Here is a 13,481-nt window from a genome sequence, read left to right on the forward strand (position 1 = left end):
TGGAGGTTGCTTACTTCAAAGTTAGGTTTCATTATCACATTTTTGTATTGCATTAGATTGTTATAAGATGTACATTTTTTGCTTCTTCAGCTTGTAAACCGCCTTGAGTATTGTAAGATAGAAAGGCGGTATACAAAATAAAGATGATGATGATGATATGAATCATGGAAAACAACATAAATGATGTACCTATGCTGAACTTCCGTAGCTCACTCAGATTTCAGTTTCTCTTGGTGCAAAATTTGAGTTTTCAACCTGCAAAATGTTTGAAACCATATCAGATCCTGCTTCGCATTGCAAATGTGCTTGCAGTTGCAGTACGTACTAGCAAGTTTTGTTGCTTTCCAATGTTGCTTTCTAGTGTGCGTGTGCATGCGCAGAACTCTGGATTTTTGGCACCCTCATCACTGCAACGAAGAGATTTTGAGACGCGAAAGGACGAAGAAGGAAGACTTTCTCGATTTGGAAATGAATGCCTGTCCATTTATTTCCGTTCATTCTAACAGGTGAAGTCAGTATGCAGATCGGTAGTCATATTGCATCATAATATAGAGAGAGATATTCACACGTATATATTATAACTTTAAATAATCTTAAACTTGTTCGGGCTCCTGCCTCGCCATCAACCATTCAAGCAAGCATGTTCCTGGAACAGCACCTTTCCACAAAATACATGGATTGTTTTTATTATTATTATTAAAGAAATGGTATGAATGTCACTTAAAGTTACCAGCCAGTTTATAGGCCCAAAGATGCTGGTCATTTCCCCTAGCCTAACTATCCAGGGCTGCCAACTAGGGCGAACTACGTTCAAAGAAGTTCAACTTGTAGTTCAATGTAGTTCGACTTGGAGATGGTCAACCTGTTTCTGGACTCCAGCACTTCCACCTGCAGGTGGGGCTCACATATTCAAATGCTCCAAACTCCCTGCACGTAGAAAACTAGCAAGTCAGGGAAAAACAATCCCCCTCCAGCCTTCTCCCTTATAAGCTAGTTTTCTAACTGCAGGGGGTGTCTGTTAACTTATTTATTTACAGCATGGTGGAAGTCTTGCCTAATACGATCTCCCTGCTGCAGCCTGGCGTGGTAAAGGCACAGGTTTGCATCCTTAGCTAAGCTCCAGCATGGGTCACCTAGAACACATCGAAATTTGGCTGTCACTTCTTTTGTAAAACAAAATACATGGAAATTCAACAGGTGAAGCGTTTCTTGGCACAGAGTGATGAAAACAACGGGGGGGGGGGGTCACATTCGACATTTCTCCAGTGCTCTGCAGCCTACCTGGTTACCTGATTTATTTATCTTTAAGAAAAGCCCCATGCGAAGAGTCACAGATTCATAGAATTGTAGAGTTGGAAGGGACCTGAAGGGTCCAACTCCCTGCAATGCCTTACTTATGACACCTACCCCTGGGCATTAATTGAAGCATAGAAAACTGGAGAAGCCAGCTACCAAGTTGCTGGAGATAAGGATGCCTGCTGATTTTGGTTTTGAGGGAAGTTTTCCCCTTTATACTTTTTTATTTTTGAAAAAAAAAAGATTCACATGGATTTTTTAAAAAGTTAATACAATTTCATGTAACCCCCCCCCCCCAAAAAAAAGAGCAGTTGGAGAATAGAGAGTACCTGACCTTCTCGTGCAAATGGGAAAGCCAAGTTGAGAATGTCGTGAGGCAAACAGCAAGGCTGAAGAGAGCAACACATTCTTTTGCAGAAGGGAAGAAACTGCCCACAAACGCCTCAGTCACCCTGAGAGTAAGGTAAAAAAGGTAAAGGGACCCCTGACCATTAGGTCCAGTCGTGACCGACTTTGGGGTTGCGGCGCTCATCTCGCTCTACTGGCCGAGGGAGCTGGCATATAGCTTCCAGGTCATGTGGCCAGCATGACTAAGCCGCTTCTGGAGAACCAGAGGAGCGCACAGAAACACTGTTTACCTTCCCACTGGAGTGGTACATATTTATCTACTTGCACTTTGATGTGCTTTCGAACTGCTAGGTTGGCAGGAGCAGAGACTGAGCAACGTGAGCTCACCCCGTCGCGGGGATTAGAACCACCAACCTTCTGATCGGCAAGTCCTAGGCTCTGTGGTTTAACCCACAGTGGCACCCGCATCCCGAGAGTAAGGTATACATAGCAAAAAGCCACGATAATTTCACCCAAGATTTTCTACCCCTTTCATAATTTCAGAAAGCAATCTCTTTCCTCCTGTAAACTGAGGGATGGCATCTCCCTCGGCGATGGATCAGGTCCCTGCCTGTCTTTTGCCTCCTCTCCAGGAGGAGCCACCCCTCTCCCCAGACCAGCTGTCAGAGCAAGGACAAATCCTGCACCCCATAATAAGCCTCCGGAATGTCTGGAGCTGGAACACAGGATAAATTTTCAGCGCAGCTGAATTTTAGGGCACACGTTTTGAGTAACGTACTATATTTAAAAAGAAAAAAAACCCAGCCCTGTGGGATGAAACACGTGTGCCAGTTCCGTCTCTGTAGATCTCGGCATGCTCCGCATATGTTACAAAATGAGGCTCCCTTAGAGAAGCATCTGAATGATCCAAAACATTATTTTTAATAATGAAAATGCAGCCAAACCCTAACACTGTCCCCTGGGTTTTGTAATCAGCGTGCTCAACTCGAATTAATGCATGGAAGGATTAAGACCACAGTATATGCTGTCCTGCAAGGTTTGACAAGGTCACCTCTGCTCACATTCAAAGGAAGGGCTATCAAACTCTTGGTTCTCCCACTTTCCACCACACTTGTATCATGTGAACCCTTCCGGTAAGGAGACCGCATGGCTTAAGCAAGCCATCTTCGTGTTTCTATACAATTAATTTAGGAACCTTCACCACTTTGGAACTAATCTTAAGTTTGACTGCCCGTGTTTTCTGACTGATGTATGGAAAAGCACATGAATCTGACCTTTGAAGAGTTTGTAAGTAAACCATTTTTTGACTTGCCAAATGTATGGTCTCTTTCTATGCTAAGGGAATTGGGAGACTTTGGAAGCAACTTAGAAGCAGATATTTTAAAGGCTCTGTTTCCATGCTTGACTTTGCTGCATACTTTTGTGGTTTTAAATTTCTGCTGGGGCTCTCTCACCAAAGAGTACTCGCCCCAAACCTGGAGCTAGGCATCCAGGGAATTCTCCTTTTATTTTACTATATCTATATTTTATTTTTTTCTTTTAACCAAAAGACAACATACCGACAGGTTTATAAGTCTCAATTCCATTCCAAAAATGACAGCCAATGTTCTGCTGGACATTTGGGTTGAGGTGTAGAGGTTTGAAGGTTGGTCTTTCCATTTTTGTTACAAGGTGCTTGCACATGTAAATAATTTGCAGTCTCCCCAGCTGCTACAGTTCCTGGAATGTTTAGCGGGGAAGAAGTTACACCATGAGTTCTTCCTTGCAAGTGTGACAGCCACAGAGGCTGCAAAGGCTATTTTTTCACGTTACAGTGAAGGAACAACAGCCCTCAGCAACGTAAACGATTAAGCTTAATGCCCCTCATAAATGTCCACCATCCACACAAACATGGCAGAAAAACAACTGTTTCTTTCAGGGAAGGGGAATGAGCTGCGTGAAACTGGCACACAGGGTTTGGCAGAGATTTTACAAAAGCTGCGATGTGTTTTAATTCATGTTCATTTGGTGGCAGAAGGGGATCAGGTCTTGGGACTCCCCAGCGCCTGAAGTATTGGAGAAAATGTAAGTGGGCCCTTTATGAAATGCATGGACCTTAGGCAAAAAGCATAGGTCTGCCTTCTAAAAATGTTCCTGCAGGAAAGCCCCAAGCCACCATGTTGTCGTTTCAGCGCTGGGCACAAACAGATCCAACTTGTGCCTTGCTAACCAAACGCTGCCTTCAGAATGACGGAAGTGCCACTGAGGAAGAACGCCAGCGAGGGTTCAGCTGGGCGATTCATACAAGGTTTGTGGCCTCAGTTAAACGTCCAAACCATGGAGCCAGACAAAAGTTCTCTTCAAGGCAGAACTGAAGACTACAACTGGAAAGGTGTTTGTGTCCATCTAGATTAGTATTGTCTGATGGGCAGCAGCTCTCTAGGGCAGCGTTTGCCAAGGTGGTGCCCTCCAGTGGCTGATGGGAGTTGTAGTCCAAAGACGTTGATCCAGGGACTTTCATATCTTCTCTATCCCCTGCCATCTGATTCAGTTAACTAGCCATGCTGGGGATCAAATCTGGCTTCTTCTGTATGCAAAATGCGCCCTCTATGACTGAACCACTTTAATCTAAAGCTGAACCATCTTCGCCATCAATTGATTACAGTCTGGAGCCTGTAAGATTTGCAAAGGAGGGCCAAATCGAACGAGGTCAAGTGTAAAATGCACCAAAAAGCTTTGAGGATTAAGCTTAATAAAGCCATTCTGTTTGCTTTCAGATAGGCAAGGCTGGGCTTGCTTTTGTTTAAATCGGCTCAAGCGCTTTATAGCTCTTTGATGTTTGCAGGAATGGGAATGCCAGCGTTAAACAGCAGCTTTGCAATATTGTTTTTAAACATGCCAGGATTAGCGTTGGTTAAATGATGGTAATCGTTGTGCCCAAACAAAGCTGATCACCGATCAAGCGAGCTGCTGTTTAAGGACTGCGCCACCTGTGACCTCCCCTTCACCTCTTCCTTGCAAAAAAGCAAGAGCGTTTTGTGTGAGAATGAAAGAGAATTTAATTTGGGGAGGCCATAGCGCAAGGAGAGAGCATTTGCCTTGCATGCAGAAGGGCCAAGGTTCAATCAAGCTTCCAAGTCTAGTGTCCAGATCAAGGGAAGTCATAGCACCACTCTATTCTGCCTTGGTCAGACCACATCTGGAATACTGTGTCCCATTCCGGGCACCGCAATTTAGGAAGGATGTTGACAAGCTGGAACGTGTGCAGAGGAGAGCGACCAAGATGATCAAGGGTCTGGAAACTACGCCTTATGAGGAATGGTTGAAGGAGCTGGGTATGTTTAGCCTGGAGAAGAGGAGACTGAGCTTTGAGAGCCACCTTCAGATATTTAAAGAGCTGTCACACGGAAGAGGGAACAAGCTTATTTTCTCCTGCATAGGCTCAAGCCAATGGCTTCAAGTTAGAAGAAAGGAGATTCCGACTAAACATTCGGAAAAACCTTTCTGGCAGTCAGAGCTGTTTGGCAGTGGAACAGACTCCCGCCAGAGGTAGTGGGCTCTCCTTCCTTGGAGATTTTTAAGCAGAGGTTGGATGATCATCTGTCATGGATGCTTTAGCTGAGATTCCTGCATTGCAGGGGGTTGGACTAGATTAACCTTGGGTCCCTTCCAACTCTTAAGATTCTATGATTCTATGAATCCCCAGCATCTCCAGATAGGGCTGGTCGAGACCCCAGTCTGCAGATCCTGGAGAGCAGCTGCCAGTCCGTGTCAACAGTACTGAGATAGATGGAGTGGCGGTCTGACTCAGGTCCTGTGTTCCTAAGGGCAGTAGGAAATCCCTCTTTCGGATCCATTCCTGGTGGGAACAGATGCTTTGAAAATAATAATAATAAAGATTTATTGATAGCAATGGGTGGAGAGAGGAGGAAGAGGAGGAGGCATAATCAAGACGTCAGAAAAAGCAATTAAATTAACACTAGCACAGTGCAGGCAGTTGCAAAACTGCTGGATGCACAAGATTCCTCTTGCGACAGTCACTAGCCGTGCTATCCAGAACCCGACAATTCTGTCCCAGCTCTCGTGTCTTTTTCCAGACCCTGAAGTCTCCCACTTAGTGTTTATCTGTGGCATTTGCTGTACAATCCATCTCCTTTTCCATCCTTGCGTATTATGGGATTGCAGTCCTCCATTCAGGGAAGGAGAAAACCCCAAATAAATCTTAAGTATTCATTCGGCGTTGCAGTCGTCGGCGACGGTATCTCGAGAGTCCTGCCCAGCAACAAGTGCTCTTTTGTGTTGTGGGTGGGGACATTTTGACAATCGAATGGGGGACATGAAGGGATAACGCCCCAGCTAGTCCCCTGTGAGTCTGCTCACCCCTCGTTTCAAAGAATCGACTGCTGGCAACCAAGTGGGCAAACATCACCACTGAGAGGAGCCAGATTTGTGCATCGGGGATGCCAGCCGCTGACCGTCCCCCCATCACTCGTAAGTATTGGGGTATTGTTTGGTCCACATGTTCTCTCTTCTCCTCCCGCCTTCGCACAATTCATGTCCATCGCTTTGCTTTTCCAAGATTCGAAGCTGTGTGGAAAAACCTGGTTGCCTTTCCAGGGACATTGGGAAAGGTGAAAGATCCGTCGGAGGGGATAGATCTGTTGACAGCTCAGACACATAATCTTGCAGTTATCTGACCTTGGCTATTTCAGTGAGCATCAGATGTCTGGAAAATTCATTCACACAGCCAACGCTTGCCCTGGGAAGCATCTTGGGAATGATCGTCATTCCTGCATTGCAAGGGGTTAGACTAGATGAAGCTTTGGGGTCCCAACTCTAAAATTCTCTGGTTCTAGGATTCTGTATTTCTGGGTAAGCCAGCGCAAGGGAATCTTCTCTCCTCCTGCCGGGCCAGAGTGGGGAATTTAATAGCAAAAGCCAACAAGGGTGCTGTCAAAGACTGCAGGGCTGGATTTGTCCATGTGTACACATACTTTTAATTGGAGTTTCTGTCAGCTTCTCTGAAGGCAGTTGTCATTTGAGGCTCTGAAGCGACTGAAGACCTCGTTCGTTCCAAGTGTGGCGGCAACTTCACCGAAGTCTTTTTTCAAAGCAAGCCCCCAAACAAAACCTTTCGACGACACGATCTGGAACGGTTCTGTACACTTCAATCACCTCCGAAGCACATTCGTTCCTCTCAAAGAATTTTGGGCATGGTAGTTTGCCAAAGGTTGCTGGGAATCTAGACTCTGTGAGGGGCGAACCACAGTACTCAGAATCCTTTGTGAGAAAGAATGTGCCTCGGAGAGGCTTTCAAGGGACGGCCTGCGCCCAGCCGTCGGATCGGGATCTACAGCCCTCAGGAAAGTGGCTGGAGAAAGCAAGTGAAAGGAAACGAAGAAAGCATCCCAGTGTCGTCAGATGGTGGAAAGATGCTTTTGTATCCTGAGCCTGAAGCTGCGGCGCAGAGACAGTTATGCCGTGATAATGTCTCCATGGCTTTCACCCAGGACCAGACTGTTCCAGGAGTCTTGCTTGGAGCTGGGCTGCGGAGATTGGCTCATAGATACCGGGTAGCTCTGTGGAGAAAGTTTGAGGCTCGGCATTGGAGAGTGAAGAACAGGTCCAGACATGGCAGCGACTGAGAATGCCTTTTGGGGGGGGGGGGGGACGTGGAGGTGGAATGGAGAAAGAGAGAGAAAAGCAGATTATCAATGGAAGTGCAGGGGAAGGAAGTAATTAACAGCAGCAACTCGCCATTATACACAATAATATGCTTAATAGAGATGAATTATACCCTACTGCAAGGGACGCGGGTGGCGCTGTGGTCTAAACCACAGAGCCTAGGACTTGCCGATCAGAAGGTTGGCGGTTCGAATCCCCGCGATGGGGTGAGCTCCCGTTGCTCGGTCCCTGCTCCTGCCAAACTAGCAGTTCGAAAGCACATCAAAGTGCAAGTAGATAAATAGGTACCGCTCTGGCGGGAAGGTAAACGGTGTTTGCGTGCACTGCTCTGGTTCGCCAGAAGCGGCTTTGTCACGCTGGCCACGTGACCCAGAAGCTGTACGCCGGCTCCCTCGGCCAATAAAGCAAGATGAGCACCACAACCCCAGAGTTGGTCACGACTGGACCTAATGGTCGGGTACCTTTACCTTTACCTACATTCTGCATGTGCAAATGGCTTGAGATACTTATTAGGTCCATAAATTACCACATAGCATATATTCAACACAAAAAACAGGCGGCAATTTGTTGTTGACAGAGGATAACTTGACATATAAAGGGCCCCATTACCTTCAGTAGCTGAGGGCCACATCAAAGCTGAATCCGGCCCTGTGGGTAGCCATCCATCAGGGACTCTTTAGGTGTGATTCCTGCATTGCAAGAATGACCTGCAGGGTCCCCTCTAATTCTACAGTTCTATGATTCTATAATCGCCCCACAATCTTTCCCTTTTGCCCCATTCCTCCTGCGGCGGCTCCTTCCTTCCTCACCTGTGGAATGGGTGCCGGGTGCCCGTAATGAGAGGAGATCCCTGGTTCCATTTTGATGGGGTGCATTTTTTCCATAGCAGTGGTGGTGGTTGTCGTGGTGGTGCAGGGGGCAGAACTGACGGACGAGGGGAGGCTGTCGCTACTGGCGGTCCCTGAGCATGGCAGAAGAGAAGGGAGAAGACAACAATGCGTTAAACTAAGTCTGTCTTGAGACTGCGCCAGATTCTGTTGTGGTCAATTTTTTCATCCAGGGGGGTGGGGAGCCTTCCGGTTTTTTTTTTTTTGCAAAGATAACAAACTGGGCATCTGGTGTCTCTCCCTTGGGCTTTTAGAACTGCAGCTCAAGTCCTCTGGAATCAGCTGAAATTACATAAATTGCAATGTTGTGATGTTCGGAAAGATGTTTATGGATCATTTATGGAATATTAATTGTGTGGCGCAATGGATTTTGCTGTTAACCAAAAGGCTGGTGGTTCGAATTTTCTGTTTTACAATTTAGAACACTCATTTGAAGATCCTTAAAATATCAATGACTTCCCTTCTTCTCTTTCCATGGTTCATTTTGCATGCCATAGATCCCTGCGCATTTTACATAAACTAAACCATTCAGTATTCCATTATTACATCCATCAAAACTTATTCACATGGTTGACTTTATCTAAATGCTGCCAACCTTTTTCAAGTGTACACAATTCCCCCCCCCCCCATTCAATAAACATTTTCCAGTCTTTTCTAAACATATGTTCTTCTTGTTGACGTTTAGAAGACATCTGAAGCCAGCCCTGTTCAGGGAAGTTTTTAATGACTGGTGTTTTAATGTATTTTTAATCTTTTGTTGGAAGCCGCCCAGAGTGGCTTTGTTAATTTCATTGTGCACAGGTTGTACATTGACAATAAAGGTATTATTATCATCATCATCATCATCATCATCATCAGATGGGTGGGGTATAAATAATAAACTATTATTATTAGTATATTATTAGTTGTTGAGTCGGCAAGTTGCGCATATTCCATCAGCTTAAATTGCCATTCTTTTTTACAGTGGTACTTCTGGTTGCGAACGGGATCCGTTCCAGAAGCCCGTTCGCAACATGAAAAGAGCGCAATATGCAGAGGTGCGTCTGTGCATGCGCGGGTTGAGATTCACCGCTTCTGCACATCCACGTGACGTCATTTTGTGCTTCTGCGCATGTGCGAGCGGCGAAACCCAAAAGTAACCCTTTCCGGTACTTCCGGGTCACCGTGGGACGTAACCTGAAAGAATGTAACATGAAGCGGACGTGACATGAGGTATGACTGTAGTTGGGACTAAAATTCTATGGTTCTGTGATCTGTACAAATTGTTTCATTGTTTCTGACTTGGGCTGTGAAGCGATATATACATTTTGCGAAACAAGCAACGCTGCAGTCACCTGTTGGCGCCTTGGATTTGTTTAAATTCTTCGGTTTCCGCTTCCTGGTCTGGATTCCTTCCTTCCGCATTGCTAAAGGCCTCGGGACCTAAGGAGACACCAACCTTTTAGAGCATGCACAAAAACCCAGGAACATGAACCCCTCCCAATATTACAGCGGTCCATGGCTAACGGGAGCTGGGCTACAAAGCCAGGAACTGAGGCAGAACTGTTTCGTAGCAGGTTTTCATCTCCCCGCAAGGAAGACAAGCTAAGAACATCTGAACGTAAAAAGTGCTTGCAGGATCTGACCAAGGGCTCATCTAGTTCAGCATCCTTTTCCCACAAGGGCCAACCAGATGCGTGTGGGAAACCCACAAGTAGGATTCGAACACAAGAGCCTTTTTTCTTCCTGTGGTTTCCAGGCAACTGTATTCAGAACCATTGCTGCTTCAAACTGTGAATTGCAGAGCATGGTCGCTGTGTCTAGAAGCCATCAACATCCCTCTCCTCTGTGAATTTTGTCTAATCCTCTTTCAAAGCCATCTAGCTTGATGGCCATCCTGTGGCAGAGAGTTCCACAGTATTACCGTAACTGTGCACTAATTGAATAAGCGTTTTCTTTTCATTTTATGGCCGAACAAAATTAAATAGTTCCACAACGCATGTCACGCCACAGAGAAAAGCCAAGCAGGGCAGTAGTTCCATGGTGCCATGTACACTACATATTCCATGTTCCAGGGAGACTGCAAGATGTATGTTCTTCTTTGGTGTGCTGCTCTTACCTTGTGGAGGGAGGGTGAGGAAACAAATGGAAGGACTGAACAAAATAAAATAGTTCCCCAACGCACAGGAAAAGCCATTTTCGTACACTACATATCCCATGCTCCAGAGAGACTGCAAAATGAATGCTCTGCTTTGGCACGTTGCTCTTACCCCGTGGAGCTTCATGTATAAACCGCAGGCGTTACAGACTGGCTCGCCTTCTGCATTCCGGCGCCACAGCGTGGTCGTAGTGGTATGGCAATTGGCGCATGAGAGCCCGATCCGACGGGAAGCCGACTGTAGGAACAAGGGTCGGAAGCGAGAACAAATGGCTGTTAACTCACCAGTGGCCTTGGACAAACCATTCTTATTTAAGAATACCTAAAGTCTGCAGAGGTCGGGTTCCTGTCTGTGGTCACCTCTAGATCTCACACAACCCCTGTTCTAAAACAGCTGCTGGTTTGTTTCTGGGCCCAATTCGAGATGCTCACGGTTTGGGTTCAAAGCCCCAAATGACTCGGGCCCTAAGCATCTGAGAGACCGGCTCCTTCCCTACAGATCCCCTCAGGTATTAAGATCCGCAGAGGGGGCCCCTTGGTCTTTCCTTCACCCTCAGAAGCTCAGCCAGAGTGGCCTAGGACAGGGCCTTCTCTGCAGCGGCCCCTAAGTTGTGGAATTCCCTCCCCACAGAGGTGCCTCTGGCTTCTTCGCTACACAGCTTTTGTGAATGCTGAAGATGCAACCTGGATAGCTCAGTTGGTTAGAGCATGGTGCTGATAATGCCAAGGTTGCAGGTTCGATCCCCTTACGGGACAGCTGCATATTAATACATTGCAGGGGGTTGGACTCGATGATCCTCAGGGTCCCTTCTACCCCAACCTTGGAAATCTGAGACATGTGTTTTCAGGGCCCACCCTATTCCTGTCCCTGCAACCCCTTACAAAAGGAGTTATTCAGAATGTTAGTTTGCACGACCCACTAACAAGGCAATAAAACAACGCAGCAACCATCAATTCCACGTTCCTCCAAAATACAATGAAAACTAGTTTAATTAATTCAACAAAACTGATGAACTTGATCCAGGGATGTTCAGAGTCTTGATAGTCATTTACATCTCCAGCAACTGCCTACTGTCTTTTTTACTTTACTTTTAACCATCTTCAAGCATCTTAGCGCCTCCTAGGTAATCCCACCGCCACTAGGGGGCGCTACTGTCCACGTTGGGAACCTTTGTATTAAATTGGGTCCTCCCTTAAAGAGGGCACGTGTTGTGGTGAGACCTGGAGAACCGACTCCCTGTGTTGTGGGTGGGTACAACTGGTCAGCCACAACACCCGATTGGTAGGTCCCTCGTAGCTGGGTGCAATCTGGCCAATGGGACACAGCACAAACGGTTCGAGGGACCTATTTATACCCATGCACGTGACCCAGCGCTTCCTCTTTCGGCGCATGCATCAGAACACCCGCCCAGCTCTCCCTACTTTTAGGGCTTTGCGCTTGACCTTGCTATGCCGTCGTGTGTTGTCTGTCGCTGGGACAGGGGCACGGCAGGAATTTTCCCTACTTGGCTGATTGGCTGGTGCCATTTGGGTTTCGCTTGCCGTGTAGCAAATCATGACAACTTGTAAGGTTGTGGATAGGCTCAGGTTCAGGTGAAAGGGATGGGAGAACGCTCTCACCATCCCTATGTGAAAGGTATTCCGTTAAAGGAATCCAGGGACTCAATGGTTTGGTAAACCCCTGAGAGGGGATTGTGCCCGTGCCTGAGTCCAGGGGGGCATTTGGGTGGCAGAGATAGACTGTGCCCGGCTTTCCGCTTATCCAGATGTTCACCCTTGGCTGACCTATGCTGGAACCCTGGGTCAGCGTTACCTGCATGGCAGGGAGCTAGTTGAACCAGAGCCTATGCAACCATTCACTTTCTGTAATCTATAAAGTTGTGGCCTAAACTCTGCCAAAACCCAAAATCTGAGTCAAGAGTGAATTTATTTCGGGGGGAGGTTTCTGGGTCTGAACACGCAAAAATATAGCAATCAATGATGCAATATCATAAACTAGTGAATAGGAATTTCTAATTCACCGCCAGCAACTGAGATCGCGCTTCCGGGCTGAGTTCAGAGATGGCATCCTAGGTTTCCGCAGGCCTTTTCTTACCAGCCTCCTCTGGGGTTTGATCAGCGGTCGGTTAATGCCGTTTATCTTGTGGTAGAGACCGCAAGCGTTGCACAGGTAATGGCCGGTCCCATCTCTCCGCCACAGCGGGGTGGACATCGCTCCGCAGTTGACGCATTCCCGGCCTTCGGAGTAATCGTCATAAAAATCTGCAGGAGCAAGAGGGAAAGGGGGAGAGAAAGAGGAAGGAAAAGTTGGTCTCACAGAATCATAGAGTTGTGGCATTGCAAGGAACCCTCTGCAATGCAGGAATACAGCGGAAGTATCCCTGACAGATCCAACCTCTGCTTAAAAACCTCCAAGGAGTCCACCACATCCTGAGGTAAACCGTTCCACTGTCAAACAGCTCTTACTCTCAGAAAGCTTTTTCTGATGTTAAGTCGGAATCATCTTTCTCGTACAGTGGTACCTTGGTTCTCAAAAGTAATCTGCTCTGGAAGTCCGTTCCATAACCAAAGCGTTCCAAAACCAAGGCGCACTTTCCCATAGAAAGTAATGCAAAATGGATTAATCCACCCGCGCACACGTGGGTTGCGATTCGGCGCTTCTGCGCATGTGTAAAGCACAATTTAGCACTTCTGCACATGCGCGACCCCCGAAACCCGGAAGTAACCCATTCCAGTACTTCGGGGTTTCGGCAGGTCCGTAACCCGAAAAAACACAACCTGCAGCGTCTGTAACCCGAGGTATGACTGTAAAGCAAAATGCATTAATCCGTTCCAGACTTTTAAAAACAATCCCTAAAACAGCAATTTAACATGAATTTTAGTATCTAACGAGACCATTGAACCATAAAATGAAAGCAATAAAAAATGTACTGCAGTCAATCAATCAATCAATCAATCAATCAATCAGTAGCTGAACTGGGTCCCACACAGTCACAAAAAAAAAAACTGAAAGAGCGGCAAAAACAAAAACACAAAATAAATAGTAAAAACTGGCAGACACTCAAAACTGAAGTGTGGCACTGAAAACAGAAGCGTAGCACTCAAAACAGAGCACATTCGGCTTCTGAAAAAAGTTTGCAAACCAGAAC

At 46.6% G+C, this 13,481-nt stretch overlaps 1 protein-coding gene across 1 annotated transcript in view; it reads right to left on the bottom strand.

Annotated features, from left to right (window-relative positions):
* Positions 1 to 461: 461 nt before the first annotated feature.
* Positions 462 to 13,481, bottom strand: part of GATA4 (GATA binding protein 4) — a 61,420-nt gene continuing 48,400 nt past the window's right edge. The window contains exons 3-7 of the mRNA XM_083733651.1: positions 12,428 to 12,594; positions 10,445 to 10,570; positions 9,530 to 9,617; positions 8,118 to 8,269; positions 462 to 7,274 (exon numbers count right to left, since the gene is read on the bottom strand). Coding sequence (XP_083589777.1) covers positions 7,098 to 7,274; positions 8,118 to 8,269; positions 9,530 to 9,617; positions 10,445 to 10,570; positions 12,428 to 12,594 — 710 coding nt within the window. The 3' untranslated portion in view covers positions 462 to 7,097. The remainder of the gene's footprint in view (positions 7,275 to 8,117; positions 8,270 to 9,529; positions 9,618 to 10,444; positions 10,571 to 12,427; positions 12,595 to 13,481) is intronic.

Source organism: Podarcis gaigeae (genome assembly GCF_964106915.1).
Source record: "Podarcis gaigeae genome assembly, chromosome: 3".
Taxonomy (NCBI): Eukaryota; Metazoa; Chordata; class Lepidosauria; order Squamata; family Lacertidae; genus Podarcis; species Podarcis gaigeae.